The sequence below is a fragment of the Poecilia reticulata genome, linkage group LG20, assembly GCF_000633615.1.
Source record: "Poecilia reticulata strain Guanapo linkage group LG20, Guppy_female_1.0+MT, whole genome shotgun sequence".
In the NCBI taxonomy this organism is placed as follows: Eukaryota; Metazoa; Chordata; class Actinopteri; order Cyprinodontiformes; family Poeciliidae; genus Poecilia; species Poecilia reticulata.
In genome coordinates, this window is record NC_024350.1 from 6,417,320 (window position 1) to 6,435,858 (window position 18,539).

The following is an 18,539-nucleotide window of genomic DNA, read 5'->3' on the forward strand; positions in this document are numbered from 1 at the left end:
TATTAGTGAAAACATTAAAGGGGAGTATTTTAAAGGTTTCTCTGGATTTTGAAAGACTTCAAAAGAGAAAGCCTGAAACTGCAGTGTATGGACTTAGCAAGCAGGTAAAAGTTAGAATCTGTTGAGTTACACAGTCAAAAATGAATAGTGATTATTTTGGTTATTTAGCTTGTCATGAGAGGAAAAACATGGGGGTTCATATTTCAAAGTCATTTTTTTATCATGTTATTCATTCATTTATAAATGTCACCATTTCAACCTATTAGCAAACTAAATCGGCAAGTGAATTTGCATATTAGCTCTAAGCTATGTATTTAGCTACAAACTAAATATTTAGCTCACTAACAAAGAATTTAGTTTGAAGCTAAATATTTAGCTTGCTAGCTTAAAATTAAATAGTTTGGAGCTAAATATTTAGTTTTAAGGTGAATATTTGGCTTTGAGCTAAATATTTTGCTTGTATGCAAAATGTTTCGCTAATTTGGCTTGCTAACTAGATATTTAGTTTAAAATTTTATCTTACGTCAGGTTAAATAACCAAAGTTACTGCTGTTCATTTCTGACTGTGTTACCTTTACAACCAGTTCCCCATAAGCAGGGAATGGAATAGTCTACACAAATTACAGATTCTTTAAAGCATACTTGTGATTTGTGAAAACTTTCACTTTGTATGTAAAATAGGGTGCATGACCAACAACATTAGGCTCCAAAATAAAGTAAGTGGTATCTTACTTTAGAGATCCAAAATGAGGGAAAAAGCAGCAGGCAGATGTTGACCACACCTCTCAACCCAGTCATGTAAAATGGTGCCAAAGCAGGCAAGCCACTGTAACCGAGACATGAGTTCTGTAATGTAACATTGGAAGGGGTTTGTATTTCACATAGCAAACCTTCATCTGTCTTTGTCTGGGGGGGAAAAATACCCAACAAGAGAATCCAGTGAGCCTCTACCATGTGTTGAAGCAAACACGCTAAACTCTGCATGAGACGAAAACAAACGCACACTGAAAGCCTGCGACTGGACCCGAGCCCATACACAGCAGTACAGCACACGCAATCGTCTTCTTCTAGCCAGTGTTTGCATATTGTACTGTACATTGAATAATGGCGCATTCGGCTGGTCGTTGTAAACTGGCAAACTCGTATACTTACTTATGCACAAGGTAGAAATATTCAGGGCTTGCGTGCTTGAGGTGAAAACAAAAAAGTAAAGAGCAATAAAATCTGAGGTAGCAATTTCAACAATGATAAACTAGAATTCCTCTATGCATGAGCTTTTAACTGGGCGTCAGAAATCGCTGCTGACTTCGTCACTTCTCGTACGGTGATGATCAGGTGACCCTGTTAAGGCCACAGCTCATACAGAAGCTCATGAAGTTGCTTGATGAAGTCTTTAGGGAGCTGTTTTGGTATACTGCTCTTATGGAAACCGCGTAAGTTTGCCAGTTTACCTGTTACTGACACAACCCAAGAATGCCACATGTGTTCAGCTCTCTAGCAAATAGGTACAACATTTACGATAGGGCAGCTGATATGTTCTTCAAGAGAATTCATGGCTTGTAACCCTCCAGTTCCCACCCCCTGAGGTGTGGACCAGCCAATCCAGTGTGCTCTCGATCAGAGTATAAATTAGAACATTAGCTCCACCTCTTGGAGGGCAGAGGGCGGGACATCAAGGGGACAGAACCAATGACAGAATGGGACAGCAGGATTCCTGTTAGGCCAGCTAACACTACAATTCAACAACCAGTCAGTGAGTTTATCGGAAGCGCCTCGGACATATATAGAAAGAATAATCATCGTATCAAGGTTTTCAGTGCAAGACGTAAAATGGCTACTTTTTTGTTTGTCATTATTTTGTCCAATGTTGTCTTGTTCTCTTCAGTCATCCAACACTGGACACAGCAGTAAAGGGATTCTTCTATAACTTAGTTGTCTTTTCAGAATGACTGAGAAGAAGCGTTATCCTTAGCGACTGACTGAGAGTTTCCATACCGGACTGATCGGGTTAGAGACAGAGGTCGCCTCTGTTCGGCTTGTGGTTTTGGTTAAAGGTTGTACCGCTCTGAAGCTTAGAAAGCTCAGGATGTTTCTTGAGAGGAGACTCAAAGACAAAGACTGTGGCAGAGGGAGAGGTTCAATACTTCCCTTGACCCCTATCATGGCTTTACTCTCTCCGAAAAGGTGAGTAGTGAGCACCTGAAAGGGTTTAGGTGGTAGATCCAGCTGGTGCCTCCGTATGGAACAATGGATACTTCTCTTCTCCCCTTTTCCTCGCCCATTCTCTTAGCTTCCCCCTGGGTCAGAGCCGTGTCTCTGTGGTGTCCGTGAATCCAGAGGTGTCTGTGGTTCTTGAAGTGAAAGCCTTCTTTGGGTCTCAGTGTCCATAGGCAACGCCTCCGTCCCTGCAGCCGGCTTCGGTTCGACTGACACAAAATCCAATCCTCCTGCTATACTTGTCTCCGCATCTGCAGCAGTCCCTGCAGCCATGGCTCCAACCACGCTGCCAAGCTGGAGTTCCAGCTCCACATGCTGCCCCAGGCTGCCCAGGGCAGAGGGCTCAGGCTGATCCTGGTTGGCCGGGATCAGAGACGAGTCCTGGGGCTGCACAGAGTCAAGAGGCTTGGCTGAAAAGTCTTCAAAGTTCTGTGAATCCAAGATCTGAAAGGAAAAAACTCTGAATGTCATTACAATACTGCAAAGTGTAAGGCCTTGGGATCAGTTAGGATAGTTACATGCACTGATTTCAAACAAGACAGTCATTCAAGTTCACCAAGAAGTAACTATGTTCTAATTTGTGACATTGTGTCTTATGTATCGTAAACTTTTGACTTGCAGCTGTAGTATGCTCCTTGACCAACTCCTAGCTCTAGTTCAGAAACTTTGAGGTTAATGAGGAAATCAGCATCAAAGCAAAGGGTCTAATAGAAGAGTGTAGACTTACTATATTGTCATTGAGCAAAGATACGACAGTGAATTTGGCAACAAAAGGTCTTTGAGTAGCCAAGCAATGACCAGTAACCTGCACCAGTAACATTTTTATATATCTATATGTATTTATAGTGACACTTAGGGTTTGTCAGTATTTTTTTCTGTGTACTCCAGTAGCCAAGCAACATCATTTAATTGCCAAATTCACAGTTGTGTCTTTGTGCAATGACAATAGACTAAGTTCAAGTCTAAGTCCAAATCTGAACCAGTCTTGTGGACCCTTTGCTTGAATGCTTGGCTCCTTGTTTATTAAACCTGTCTTTAAACTTGGCTTTTTGTTTCAGAACAGGAGATGGAAGTTGGACAAGGAGTTTAGCTAACATGTACCGGCGCTTCCACCCTAACCTTTCAATCAAAACTTCACATAAAATCATCTCAGCCCAGACTTTAGATTATCCAATATTTGACGCTCTCTCTACTTGTAACTGATGCTGGATCTAAGGCTCTGTTCACACAAAAGGTCAATTCTGATTTTTTTTTCTTCTTCTTTTGCTGGAATCTTTTTGTGGTCATTCACACTTCGACATAAATGCGCTGCAATCAGACCTGTGTGTGAACGGTTTAGGACCACTGTACTGGTCAGAGCTGTAAATGCTCTGTTGAGCATCACCAAAGTTCTGAAATAGTCATTCAGAGAACAAGCTTTTCACTCATGTTCACTGACTTTATGGGACAGTCATCAAAACAGCATTGCCAATAATCTGTGATTATTTTAAAAGTAATAAAAAAAGGCTCACCTGTGATAGAGAAGCCATTGTATCAGGAGCTGCTCTGTCTCCTGGTCCAGAACCAGGGTAAGGTGAGGGCTGCAGAGCACAAACATCTGGTATGATTTCTCTCCTTACGAAACTGAAAGAACTGAAACTCCTTTGTGGACCAGTCACGTGTCGACATGGTGACGGTGTGGTTACCTGAGGAGGTGATGAAACGGCACTGTAGGCAGGAGGAACCAGGGCCATCTGCCTCTGCAGGAGCTGCATGATCACACCGATGTCTGCTGACATGCGGCTCTCCAACCTGCCCACAGCGAGGGACACATTTCCACCCAATTGTCAATTCTATAACACAATTGGACTTCCATGGGTGAAAGAAAATTACTGGCAATATAGTGATGAAGTGATGAAGGTGCTTTATGTAAAGTCAAAAATTAACTTCAAATATTTGGGGTTTATTTTTCAGTCACACATTGTAATCATATTGTTTACCCATTTATAAATGTCACACTTCCAAACAAAATATGTAGCTAGTAAGCTAAATATTTGGCCTGAAACTCTATATTTAGCTCCAATCTATAAAGATAGCTCCAACAAGCTATAAATATAGCTCTGAACTAAATATTTAATTAGCAAGCTAATTATTTATTTTCTAGCTACATATTTAATTAGCAACTTAAATATTTAGCCTTTAACTAAATACTTTGCTCCAAGCTAATTATTTAGTAAATAAAACATTTAGTTTACAAACTAAAAGTTTAGCTCCAAACCATGTATTTGGTTTACACACTAAATATTTAGTTAGCAAGCAAACTATGTTTAGTTTAGTTTGTGTTTTTTTTGTTCTGTGATAGACTAATTAACCCAAATTAGTGCTGGTAATTTTTGACTGTGTAACTTCACAAATGGAATCCAATAGAAATAACGATAACTTGAAGCAGGACGACTCTGTGAGGCTGAAACTAGGAAGCTCACTGAGCTCAGAGCAGCTCAGGGGAGGAGCTTTGTCCTCGAAGGCAGAGCTAGGTCTACCCAGGCGTTGTGCACAGCTCAGTGGTTGCCATGGAGATTAAAGGATTTCTCAAACATGCATGAAAGAATTGGTGCAACACTCCAGGTTCTTTTTTTTCATGAGGGAATAACATTATAACATCATGTAAAGCTCAACAAAGTCAATTTTACACAATACTGCCCCTTCAAGGATGAACTTGGTAATATGTGGTCTTGTAAAGGTTTCTGGACGAAGCCAAAGCAAACTGACCTGTTGAGCTGTTTCTGCAGCAGGTCCAGACGCGCGTCCAGCTGGCTGCGCTGCTGGCGGCTCAGGCTGTGCAGCGGCGTGTTGAGAGGCGGGGGGGAGGCCAGGCTGCAGCTGGGCACCTCCTGGTACTGACCGCCTCCTCGACTCTCTCCCCAGAAACTGAAGATGTTGGACACACCTGAGAAAGCACCTGATTGTTGGGGGCAACGGAGTTAGCGGACGTTGTCAGAAGGGTAACAGGTGGTGTGTGTGTGAGTGTGTGGTTTACCTGAAAGGGCGTTGCAGGTGTTCCCAGTCTTAGGGTCCCCCTCTGGCTCTGTGGTCTCACTGAAGCTCCGGGGCGGGGCCTGAGCCTTCGGGGGCTCCAGCAGCGCGGGCGGGGGGGCGAGGCCGGTCAGAACAGGCTCCTCCCCCTTTCGGAGCAGAACCACAACAGCTCACAGTCTGCCCATAGCACAAGCTCTATCCAAAACCACCACGAACGCAGCGTGAAGTGATACCTCATCACCGCTGGAATGAGAAGACACGGAGCTGCGATGCCCCCCCCACTGCCTCTTGGCTGCCTCCTCCTTCTCCCTCTGGCTGCTGGCCGCCTCCCTCTGTCTTCGCCTTGAAGATTTGTGGGATTTTTTATATTCCCCGGCGTCGGCGTCATCTATACAGAGGAGTTCAAACAGTCTCTTAAGTCCGATCCCTACGTCGTTTCTCCACATGCATTCTATTAAGTCATTCATTTTATGTGGGGTGTTTGGGTTGTCCATCATTCAAGCTGCTTTGTGTTCAGCTTTCTTCATTAAAGGCCATCAAACGACAGCTGAGTTTCTGTTTATTTACATATTGATCAGTCATATTCAGTAAATTTGAATATGTGTCCTGATGAGTCTCGTTTGTCAGATTAAAAGAAACTTTTGGAAATAACCTATAAGCAGGTATTATACAAACTTTTCATTTATGTTTTAAACATGTTTTATTAATGGTCAGATGTAATATTTTCATGTTAAAATGTCATAGTTTCATTAACTATAAGCAAACAAAGTAGTAATCAGCAGAAATAAAGGCTTTCAAGTGTCCATCTCTGTGTGTAGTTATATATTTATATTAAATAATGTGTTTCACTTAGTGATAAAGTTCTGAAATAAATTCAATTTATTGAATGGGACTGTATTTATATGTCCAGTCAACGGTCCAGTCAAAGTCCAGTCCTAAATTCAATAGATAATGTGCTGTTCACAGATGCTTTTGAAAAGAAGAATGAGCAAAAGAAAACTCATGATATGGATATAGAAAACTAACAGAAAATATCTGTAGTTACAGTGAAAAGAATTAAATTACAAAGCACTGGTCTTTGGGGGTCAAGTATAAATGCATGCCACACTATTTGGATTTCAATTTTTTTAAATTTTTTAATTTTTGTTTTACATTTTAGCATAGCTCATGACCTCTGGGCGGCTCATCACATGAAATCCCAATAAAATCCATTGCCATTTACAAGGAAAAAGAAAATGTAGTGAGTAGTTTTGCAAATAACTGTGTCAGAAGTGAATGTTATGAGTTATCAGTTATGAGTCTGATTTTCATCATTTTTATTTGATTTTGACTTCTTTAAACTAACATGTTTCCTCACTACCTCAAAAATGGAAAGAAGTACAGAGGGAACTTCAGGCTGCATGGTTTGAGCTCTTTTTTTTTTCTTTTTTTTTACATCAAAAAGAGAATCAGAAATAAAAGTTTACATAAAGTCTCAGATTTTCTGTGTTTGGACGTTTGTTCCCCAGCAGAGAAAAGCAGGGAGGTTGAGAGCAAAGCACCTTTTTCTGTGCGTCTTCGAAACGACAGCTTCCGTCTCCGCAGTTTGTTGAACCCCCCGCCGGCGGAGTCGTCGCTGCTGGGAGAGCCCGGGATCATGTTGGTCTGGAACCGGCGTCAAACACCAAACATCAGCTCTGAGCCCAACACAGACAGGCGGCGCTCACGTTTAACAAACAATTTAAACTCACGTCTCTGAGGTTGAAGGTGATTTCCAGGTTGTTCCAGAAATGCTCGCCGAACTCCGGATACATGTCCAGCACCTCCAGAACGTCTTCCCTCAGGATCTTATGGAGGTCGCAGTACGTCAGCGCTCTCACGTCAGCGTTGGATTTCCCCGGGCGGGGGTACAGGTTGATGGGCTCGCCGAAGATGTCGTTCTTCCCTGCAGAGAGATGGAAAAATTATTTTTAAAAAAACACTTTTCTGATGGAGAAAATGTTCTTTGTAATGGAGTTACTGTATCTCTGCTCAGGATAAATTCAGATATCATCTCCTTCCTAAAATAATGTGCTGAGTTTTTTTTTTGCTTGTTTTTTTTTTCTGCCCGAAATGATTTGTTTTGTTTTGTTTTTGTTTTCTGCTTAGAGCATGTTTTGGAAAGAAAGATGTGATGATTTTCCCCCGCAACAAAATAAAAAAAAAAAAAAATCACCTTTTGGAAAAAAAAAAGACTTTGGCCATTATTTTAGGAAGGTTAGTCAAGTGTTTGCCAGTAGATGGCACTGCAGGCCTAAGGTTTATTCAACAGGATGCGTGCGCCACTGTGAGGTGTGTAGTGTAAACACCTGGAAGGAGATAAATATGTTTGAGTTCAGAAAAAGGCAGATTATGTCCCAGATTTACAGCACAGTTTACGTAGAAAGAGGATTTATTCTTCTGTTACAACAAGGATACAATTTCTTTGTAGAATAAATCATAAAAATGAACCTTAAATGTACTTTTTTTATTTTTACGTTTTGCTTTTTTTTCAACCAGCTGAGGTTCTCGTCTAAAGAAATGGAGGGAACTTAACTAAAGCTAACGAAATAACAAAAACTTACATTGAGATTTTTTTTTTACCTGAAATAAATAAAAAACACAACTTACTGGAACTTTATTGTATAAAACTAACTAAAGCCCCACCAATGCAACAAAACCACAGTTACTCTGATTCTCTTCAGCTTTTCTATCCCCCTGCAGTTGAATAAAGAGATTTATTTAATGCAACTTGGAATAAGGCTGGAACATAACAAAATGTGGAGACGTGGTGAATACCTTCCAGACGTGCTGTACATATTCTGACAAATATTAATGCGTTTTAAAACAGTCTGCTGATTCTGTCGTATTTTATCTGACTCTGCTTTTCATTGTAACACTTATTGTTCAGAATCATAAATAAACTTTGCAAAAATGTTGGTGATCTACATGTGTGCATGTAACCAAAATGACAAAACACAGACAAAAAAAAATACTTTATATTACAGGAATATGTGATGCTATATAATCAGTGATACATTTATGCATTTGTATATTTTAACTTTTAACTATAATGTTTTAAATTTATAACAGTATAACAGTTGTTAGCACCATGCAATACCGACTCCACCTATATAGTAAGAAACAAATCAACACAATACAAATGTAACTTAAGACAGACTAAAATTATTAAGAAATTAATTGGTGTCTTACCCAAGATGGCTACCACCACGTCTCCTCTCAGTATCTCTATAGATCCCCTGGATATGAAGTAGAGGGCAGTGAGGACGTCCCCGGCGTGGACCAGCGTGTCGCCGGGCGGGGCGTGGGTGGTCTTAAACTTCATGGCCAGCGCCCGGAGGCAGCCCTTAGTGGAGCCTTTGAAGGCCTTGCAGTTCTGCAGCAGCGTTCGGTTCAGGTGGAGGCAGATGTCTGCCTGAAGACACTCTGGAAACCCTTTGAGGACCTGGAGAGGAGGCCGGGGGGAGTTAATGATGGAACCGACAGAAAATATTTACTGAGTTCTGCCAGAAGCTAACAGTAATGACTCAAGTGTTAGGTCTATATAACGTATAAACCAGTTATAAAAAGATATTCAACCTTTTTTTTCTAACTAGCTTCATTTCTGTTGATCACATAGTTGAGCAATTTGACATTTCGTAAATAAATTCTCTTAATGGAAACACAGCAATTTTGAAAAAAAATTTTTTTTTCGCTGAAACGCTTTGCTGCTAAGATGAGGTGTTTCTTTTTTTCTTTTTTTTTGCCAAATCAAAATTGGTTTATTTGGCAAAACTGCAATGGATTTTATTTTTTTACATCATATGAGTTACATGATCAACAACCAGATGTTGCCAATGACACAAACCACAAAGAAGACAACAGCAAGAGGCAGGAGGATGATGGCGCCACATGTTTCTTGATAACTTATGTGAACAAACTTATGCACAGGGGATTTTGATTGAGTTTCTTATTTAATGAAAACATTCCAATTGTTGAACTGTGTGTTTACGACATTAGCTGAGTACTGACATTGTGGTAAATGGAAACGCAGCTGTATCGTGTTTGAGGCGCTGCTTAAATATGCATCAACTGGTGAGTCTCCATTTGACCAGCGAAGTGGATCAAATCTGAAGCTTAGAAAGTTATGACTTTATTAATATGAGCTTTCCAAAATCTTGAAAGGCAAAAAGAAGGTAATAAAAACAATCTCTTATTTTTATGGCATTTAGTAAACAAAACTAAAAGTGAACATAGACTAAATATCACAACTAGAACAAAGAAGAATATGATATTTATTGATGTAATTGGATACAGGTCTGATTTTAATAACTAAGCAGAAAATATGCTTTAAAAAAACGATATATGAGCTGATTTTTGTAGCTTTGTTGCAAAATGAAGTCAAATGATATTGTAGAGGGTGAGTCAGCGGGCCTGGAGAGTGATTAATATAAAGAATTGGTGCAACTTTAATGAGCTCACTGCCAGGCTTTTAAAGCAGCAGGCGCCGGGCTTCCATTCCGACTCTCACACTGACTTCACAGAGCCGGAAAGCTCTGCTGCTATAACTCCCACTCCGAGTCTCTCCCTCTCCATTTTCCCTGTCCCTATCCACTTCAACGTACGTTCCTGATTCCAGCTTCTCCTGGCTCCCACTTCATCGCTCAGAGTTCCGGAGCTAACGTCGCTACGGACAGATAGAGACTGGGAACCTGAGAGATACTGATAAGGTGTCTGCAGATAAATATCCCAAGCGCTTTCCGTTTGTAAGTACTCATTCATTACACACTGGGAAGGTTTGATTAATAGCAGAGATGCGGCAAAGGACACATCAATTTAGATAAATTGCAGATGCATGAAATAAAATAATAAGAGCAGCCTTGGAAATCAGCAGCTGGATGCTCCATTAACCTGGAGTCAGGAGAACACCGTTAAGAACTCGCCTCAAAAATCTGACTTTACATGGTTTATTTGGTGATTCTGCAGGGCAGTGGTGGGAACCGGACCGCTAGCTAAAAAGGTAGTTGCACTAACCGTTAAGCATTATTTATTAACGTTAGCTCTGCTAACGTTACAGAGCTACACCAAATCGGTATTTAGCAAAAGTTAATGTTAAAGTGCTAACTTTAACTCAAATTACATCTGCCCTTGAAAGACTACAACCCTCAAACATTAATTTTATTTTGACATTCCAATTCATATGTTCTATGATAATCTTACATATTGTATTAAGTTCTTATCTTATTCTCTACTGTTTGTTTTATTTTGTCCCTTGTGTATTGGAAGGAGAGGAAACAGGACAAGTCTTCACCTGCAAAGTAGGATTTAGAATATCAACGGCTAACTTCAAGAATTTTTCACAGTCGGTAACCAACACTTCAACGCAAATGGCAAACTTTATTCAACTGAAAGTTTACAAAACAGCCAAGTAAGCAGCGTTTCAGAATTTTCAGAAAAAATAATTGAGGGGAAGCCAAGTGTACAAAAGGTTTTCAAAGTTAGCAAAAGTGCTAAATGAAAAGGGAGCTCTGCTATTTGCGCATTAGCACAAGAGCACGGCTAGTGAAGAACAAATGGTACACAAAGGATTTACCAAAACCTTTCCGAAAAAAATGTATAAACTTTTTGTAACTGAAGAAAGATGTAGCGTTCACTTTTCACAATTATCAAAAAACATTCAGCAACAAACTGGATTATAAGATGAACCTGCTGCTGCTCATTATTTTTCAAGGTGGTTGCAAAAGTCTTCATACCCCTGAAACATCTTTCAGATTTTGTCGCTTCACAACTACAAACCTCAGTTTGATTTACAGATATCTCATGTGACAGACCAACACAAAGTGGTGCTGAAGTTAAAGGAAAAGGAAAATTGATTATTATCAACGGCTATATAGGGAAAAATAAGTGCTTACACAACACACCTCATGTATCAAGTGCAGCTCATATGGGATTAAATCAATTCCATATTGAAAACCATGAGGGCAGCAGAGGAATAACAGAATGCCTGGTGAAACATGGGCCCCATCCATCAGCGAAGCCTCCTGAGTTACAGCGGAGTAAAGACGGCTGAAGTCATAAATAAACTAATGGAGCTCTGAGTGTAGTAGAGCTTTATTAAGGGGCCATGGCTGCGTACAAAGGAACAAGTCAATGTGATGATTCTCTAATTGTCTTCCACTGAGGGGCTGAATGAGAGAGGCACACCACGCCGCTTCAGCGCTTCTCCAGGCAAACTGCGGGTCACGGCGCCGCACAAAGAAGAATCCTTCCTCTGTGTCTGCAGAGGACCGGTGCAATCTAACAAGCTCCCCTAAGGTAGATTTAAGAAAGAGCTCACTTCCTCTCTGCCTTCCCCATCACAGCAGCGTTATTTTTCACTCCTGTCTCCACGACTGCGAGAGGTCAGAGCCGGAGGCGAGACGTAAACACAATGTTGACCAAAAGCCTAGCCACGTCTCTGACTGCGTTTTCATTACAAAAGTGCCCAAATCTTTCTCTGTTTTCTGCTAATGTTGAAAAAACACTATTTCATAATTGCACTGTTTCCATTAAATAAAAAAATGAAATTAAAATCACACATGAATAAACATGTTCTGGTGATAAGTCATTAAAAATCATGGCAGTAACAGATGCAAACAAATATGAGATATTGATCATCTACCAGAGGAGATGTCGGCGTCGTATTCAGGAGTTGGAACGACAAGCGCTGCCTACTTGGGAGCTGCTACGTGGGTGACATTTTGGGGAAATTGTAATTGGTGATTTTACAGAAGAGCGATGGATTCAACATGTTGAAATGACACAAAGCTTTTTACGAGCTGTGATGCTGTGAAATCAAAAACAAACCGTCATTCTACTACCACTTCCTCTTGACTTTTTCATCCTTTTTGCCAGTAGTAACATCGGGTTGCTGATCATGTGAGTCTGATGATGCAAAAAAAGATCTTCTTTTGCAGGACTATGTACCTTCCTGGCTGTACCGAACAGGATAAACCTCTGATTATATGTGGGAAAAGCTTGGAAATTACACAAAGCGTTCAGAAAACCTCGGCATTCGGTCCTCTGATATTCCACACTCTGCCTGAGAACCTGTGCAGGTTTAAGTTGCACCATCCAGGACACTGCAGCACAGCATCCAGCAAGAGGTCAACTGCACACAAAATTTATGTAAAAACACTCCATGGTGTGTTTGAGTCCATTAACAGGTGTGAGTCACTGTGCCGGTGGGTGTCTGAGTTGCAGTTTTAGCAAAGCACAAGTGGTTCTACATGCATTTAGTTATTTCTTTTCATTTGATTGCTATGCTTGCAATGTTGACCACTCTTTAAATGAAATCATCTTTTATGACATTTAATCTCACTGTGAAATATTAGACAAATAATTTCATAAGTTGAATAAACTGAGCACATTTATTCAACTTTGCAAAATTTCATATTAAGAAATAAGATTTTAACACAATTTCAGTATTATAATTATTGATGCCCCTTAATTTCTTAATAACAAATGTAACTTAAACATTTCATTTATTTAGAATTTTCTTGTTAAAAGTGATCATAAATTATGCTAAAGATGAATACGAAGACAAATATCTGATATTTTAAGACTTTTTTCATCATTTCTTCATCTGGGGTAAAGATAAATAGTGAGTGTACAGTAATGGGAACCACCAACTAAAGGTTAGCTATGCTAACCCTGAAGCACTAATCATAAACATTAGTTCCACTAACACTAAAGAACTAAAGAACTACACCAACAAGGTATTTAGTGGAAGCTAATGCTAAAGCACTGACTTGAGTTCAAATTATAGCTGTCCTTGAAAACTACAACCCTCAGGCACCAATTTCATTTTGACATTATGCTTTAAAATGCCCCTAGATATTTGTGTTTCATTTTGTTCCTGCATGGTCCTTGTTTGAAATAAAGTTACTGAGAAAAACAAAACAGAGAACGTGAGGAGAAGAAACAGAACTTCTGTGTGAACAGTCGTCAACCAACTAAAAAAAGAAAAAGAAAAAAGGTGCGTGGACGAAAATGTCTAACTACTTGCAGAATTTTGAACGGTCGATAACCAAAACTTCAACGGAACTGAAAGTTCACACAACAGCAAAGTGAATTAGCGCTTCAGAATTTATCCAGAAAAATTCACTTAGCAGAAGCTAAGTGCGCTAAACTTTCTCAAAGTTAGCAAAAGTTGTAAATAAAAAATTTGTGAGAGCTCTGCGTTAGCAAAAGTATGAACCAAAAAAATTTGCAAATGTTCAGTTAGCAAAAATGTTAGATGAAAAATTAGCAAGAGCTTAAAGTTAGCAAAACCACTAAACCAAAAATTAGCTTTGCTATTAGCATGTTAGCAGAAAGTGTGCCTATCTTGGCCAGCTTACACATCACATTTAGTGAGAATGTACTGAAATTACGTTCATGCATACAAGTGGATCTCAGATCAGTGGATTCCCAGAAAAACCCTGAATCAGGAAAAAAGTCAAGATGGTGTGAGCCACGCCCTGACGACAGAGATATGAGGAGCCTGGGAACTCACGGCGTTCATGTCGATGCCGTTGGTGTAGGACCAGGCGTGCTGAAAGTACTCCTCCAGCCTCTGTCGGAGAGGGTTGGGGATCTGGTGGAAGCGGATGAACTCCCTGACTCTCAGCATCTGGGTGTGGTAGCGGGCCGTCCCTGAGTAGAGCCGCTGGATGATGGCTGACACGTTCCCGAAGATGCTGGCATACATCAGGGCTGGAGAACACAGACATGAGCAGAGACTGTAGGAATGTAGTGTAGGTCATTAAGAGGAGGAAAAACGACCGTGAGCAAAGTCAGGGCTGTCCCGGACGGGAGAAAAACATCGAGAAGTTTGATGTCAAAGACAGGACAGGCTGTTATTTGAGTTCTCCTTGATGAACCTCAGTGTCTTGCTGTCATGTTGGATCCTGCTGACCTCCAAGCCTCTGTCAGCTCCTATCACTGTCTACGTAGCACACCGCAAAGCCTCCATGTAACAGTCTAAACACACGTTTGGCAGGGGAACCGAAAACACACTCCGTCTGAAAAGGTTTTTACCTGCAAATTCAAATTGCACTCAAGAATTAAAGCTGCAAAGGATTGGGTTTTACTTATGGTCAGGTTGTCTAAATAAGTAAGGCAGCCACAAAATAAAACTTACACACAAATCATCACAACATGGTTTCAGCTGGGTTTAAGAATACACAAGTTTACACAAGTTATTTGTATTTTTAGAATGTGCCTGTTATTTCTTTGGGACAAAATGCTATTCCACTGGATATCAGTGTTCAGGACTGGAGTAGTAATGGAGGTGAAACAACAAGTTGATCATTGGTACTTTGCTTTATGATCAGTGAAATGACAGGCGAGCTAATTAACGCTGGGAGATCTGGAGTGATAGCAACAGGACAGGATATTACAGTGTCTTCACTTCGTTTACAAGTTTTAATAATATCTTTAATGAATGATAAGGGTAGAAAATGAAAAAGGTAATCAATTTCTTCTGCAATGATGAATAAATGAAGGGAAAGACCAAACTAGTTAAAAGATTTCCCTCTGAATAAGTTTAAAACATGACAAAACATCCAGCATGAGAGTACCAAGAAATATGCAGCTCTTTGATTTCAGACTTATTTAAATGGATTCATTACATTATGATGAGTAGATGCATTTGTGATTGTTTTTTTGTTCCAAAATACTAATTTATGTTCATGCAGTTGAAGAATTTTCACCTGAAAGTTGGAAACACAAATTTATGATCCTTTTCTGTCCAGTGAACGCACCACGCTAACAGCTACTGGCTCACGCAAACAATGACGCTAACAGTTAGCTACTTTTTTCGGTCATCTGTTTAGATGACAAACCTTTATCATCTCTAAAGACTCAACATCGTTTTAAAAATAATTGCTAGCCTCCATGTAACACCTTACAAGCAACATACTCATCAGAAAATTACAAAAATAGAGTGAAAGGCTTTCAGCAGATAACAGGAAAGCTATAAAATGCAGCATGTTTTATCCTTTGAGGTTTCGACCTCTTTCTGTCAGGGAACTTGCTGGATTTGGAAATGTTGGGAGCCTTTTAACAATAACATGAGTTCAGCTAATTTTTCTAGGGAACACACACCAAGCCTGATGATTCTGAATGAATACTAAAGGATTCAGAGTTGGAAGACACTAAAGAAAATGTGAACTATGTCATCATTTTGTCTGTTTTAATGTAGGAAGGCTTGTTTTTTTCTTACATTGACTGCACAGTGACAGGACTTCTTTTCCCAATAGAAATACGTAAAAAAAATGCTACGGAATATTTCTTTCCTTTTCTTTTTTTTTTTTTTATACAAAATATATTTAACGTTTTTAGAAATGTAAAAAGGAAGGATGTACACACTGACAGCATGAGGGATCTGCTTTAATTATGTAATGCATGGCAACTGCAGGACGTTTAAACAGTAAATTGGTTCAAAGCAATCATTAACACTGTTAGTTTTTACAACCTGGACTTTGGTTACAATGTGTTGTGGTTTAATAGCCCTCTCGGTACTCCAAGTCTAACCAACACTGTATATATCATTAATAACTGTTAAAGGTGAGAAATTGGGGAAAAAAATCTGGCGGCTTTTTTGCCAAATAGTGAACCAAGTCCAACTTATATGTTTTATCCTGTTATATTTAACATTTCAGACTACCTTAGTAGAACAATAAGCAATCGCAAATGTTTTTAGCACAGTCACCTTCTCACTCTTTACTCATGAATAAGCAGTTATTAATTATTTATAAAGTGTTTATAGATGAATGGATAACATATCTATGAACTATTTACCATCTATAAGGGGAGCCTTATTGTAAAGCGGTACCAAAAAAATACTGGCTCTTGTGTGTCTAAATTTTCTGTAAGACGTTTCATATCAGTTAAATCAGCTGTTCTCCATCCATCCATCCATCCATCCATCCATCCATCCATCCATCCATCCATCCATCCATCCATCCATCCATCCATCCATCCATCCATCCATCCATNCATCCATCCATCCATCCATCCATCCATCCATCCATCCATCCATCCATCCATCCATCCATCCATCCATCCATCCATCCATCCATCCATCCATCCATACTTACATCCGATGAGCATAACACAGATGGAGAAGATCTTCTCGGAGTTGGTGTTGGGTGACACATTTCCAAAACCCACACTGGTCAGACTGCTGAATGTGAAGTAAAGAGCTGTGACATACTTGTCTTTGATAGAGGGTCCTGAACCTGATGGAGGAGGGGAAAGGGGATGGGGAAAAACATGGTAACAAGAACAGATTACACATAAGATAGCCCTTTTTACGCAACAGACTGAAATCCACCATGCAGCGCTGAAAAGAGCGGTGAGTTGGAAGCGGGGCACGAGAGAAACAAGGATCTGTTGTTGTTGCTTTGAGGTCATCAGCTCGGCCTCTCAGGCAGCTGTACAGTTTCCCTGGTTCAATTTAAAGCTAATCTGTGAAGTTTTACTGCTTTATTTGATGTTTTATTTTATCACCAGTAACAGAACATCAAATTACCATTTGTGAAATTATTTTTCCAGTTAAGCATTGACTACTAACCATTATTAATCAGTTCCCCAACTTTGGTAATTTGGTGATATGAATTTGTATTTTATTGATTAATTATTCTTTCAAAAAACCAAATTAGACCGTGGAAATTAACATTTTTGAGAAAAGCTTAACACAGAGGTGTCCAAAATGTGGCCCTGGGGCCATTTTCGGCCCGCAACATGATTTTTCTGTGGCCTCAGACTGCAATGCATGAATGATGCAAAAATTGGCCTGTTGTCACAGCAGCGAAATGAACACCAACAAGTTTACTGCTTTATTTTCAACCATATCTGTGATATATTTAATTAAAAACGTTGTAACTCTATTTTAGACAACAGTTAATTTTTCAAAGTCTGAAATTTGGTTCCAAACAACCCACAACGTTTCATCTTCAGCCAAACTGTTTTCTAGAATAACTGACTTATTACAACACTGGTTCCTACCAGGCAGGTATGTTATTCTGGTGACTGTTAGTACCTGGGACGGATTCATTGAAGTGTTTTCCCAGCTGGTCCCCCAGGGTGTGGAGCCACCCTATAGAACCGTTCCGCTCCACACTACCAATTGCATACCTGGAAAAAAAAAACACAATATGAATGATCACTTTATTAATCAAATTTAATTCTTAAAAAAAAAATAAAAATAGAGCCATGTATGATAAAGATGTATTTTGTAACTAAATAAATCCATATTAAAGGGGCGGTATTATGCGTTTTCCAGGCACATAGTGCCATTTCATAGCACAATCAGGTAACTATGTGAACTTCAGTTGTTATAAAAAATGCTACATATATGAAATATGACTTAAAAGACATTTAATTTTGTAAGTTAATATCTTGAAATTGGGCCTCTGTGTCTTTAAGAAACTCCTGCTCTTTCTGAAACTCTGCCTGCAGGAAGTCATCTCAGCATCGTTCCTCTATTAACCCTTTAACAATATTTTTACCAGCAGTGCTCTGAAAAGTAGCTTGTGTAATGAGTTCAACTGATGTTCCACCAGGTGTTTGCTAACTGCTGCTGGCTAGTCTGAAGGGACTGAGTAGGGAAATCGCCGGGGAGGATTTCTCTGGGAGGTAGGAGTTTGGAAGCTTGGATATTGCGGCTCAGAGAAGGAGCTACGTCCATTCAGACGTTTTGCATGGCTGAATGGTTGCCATGGAGATTAAAGAATTTCTCAAATATGCATGAAATCCTGAGCAGGATTACTATGGCAACAACACATTATCAGTAGGGTAAAACTAACCTGTTTCACGACAGTCTAAACCCAACTCACGTTCCCCGTCAGTGGGTGAACAATCCAAAGCTTGGTGAGACAAGACAACCTCCAGGTATGTTTTAGACGAGGAATTAACATTAGAACATGGCGTAAAGCTAAAAAACACAGTTGATTTTATATAATCCTGCCCTTTTAAAGGTTTTAACTCAAACGTAAATAAGGTATTCCAACATTATTCCTGCTTCTTCTCTGGACTATCAGAAAGTCTCTCTGCGTACCAGATGCAGGCCAGCCAGTGAGCGATGAGGGCGAAGGTGCACATGAGGAGGAAGAGGACAGCCGCTCCATACTCTGAGTAGCGGTCCAACTTCCTGGCTACGCGGACCAATCGCAGGAGACGAGCAGTTTTCAGCAGGCCAATCAGGGTGGTGGTCTGAGGTCGAACACAAGAACAATCACACAGGAGTGAAGTAACAGAACAGAGACGATATATCTGCTACTGTC

General features: G+C 39.9%; 1 protein-coding gene across 2 annotated transcripts in view; it reads right to left on the bottom strand.

Annotated features, from left to right (window-relative positions):
- Positions 1-382: 382 nt before the first annotated feature.
- kcnh2b (potassium voltage-gated channel, subfamily H (eag-related), member 2b) overlaps positions 383-18,539 on the bottom strand; it is a 221,619-nt gene continuing 203,462 nt past the window's right edge. For both annotated transcript variants that reach the window (XM_017301923.1, XM_008438461.2), the window contains 13 exons: positions 18,314-18,468; positions 17,297-17,391; positions 16,353-16,493; positions 13,766-13,965; positions 8,443-8,695; positions 6,963-7,156; positions 6,774-6,876; positions 5,466-5,620; positions 5,234-5,378; positions 4,966-5,155; positions 3,903-4,008; positions 3,729-3,797; positions 383-2,661 (listed from right to left, as the gene is read on the bottom strand). In XM_017301923.1, coding sequence (XP_017157412.1) covers positions 2,287-2,661; positions 3,729-3,797; positions 3,903-4,008; positions 4,966-5,155; positions 5,234-5,378; positions 5,466-5,620; positions 6,774-6,876; positions 6,963-7,156; positions 8,443-8,695; positions 13,766-13,965; positions 16,353-16,493; positions 17,297-17,391; positions 18,314-18,468 — 2,181 coding nt within the window. In that variant the 3' untranslated portion in view covers positions 383-2,286. The remainder of the gene's footprint in view (positions 2,662-3,728; positions 3,798-3,902; positions 4,009-4,965; positions 5,156-5,233; positions 5,379-5,465; positions 5,621-6,773; positions 6,877-6,962; positions 7,157-8,442; positions 8,696-13,765; positions 13,966-16,352; positions 16,494-17,296; positions 17,392-18,313; positions 18,469-18,539) is intronic.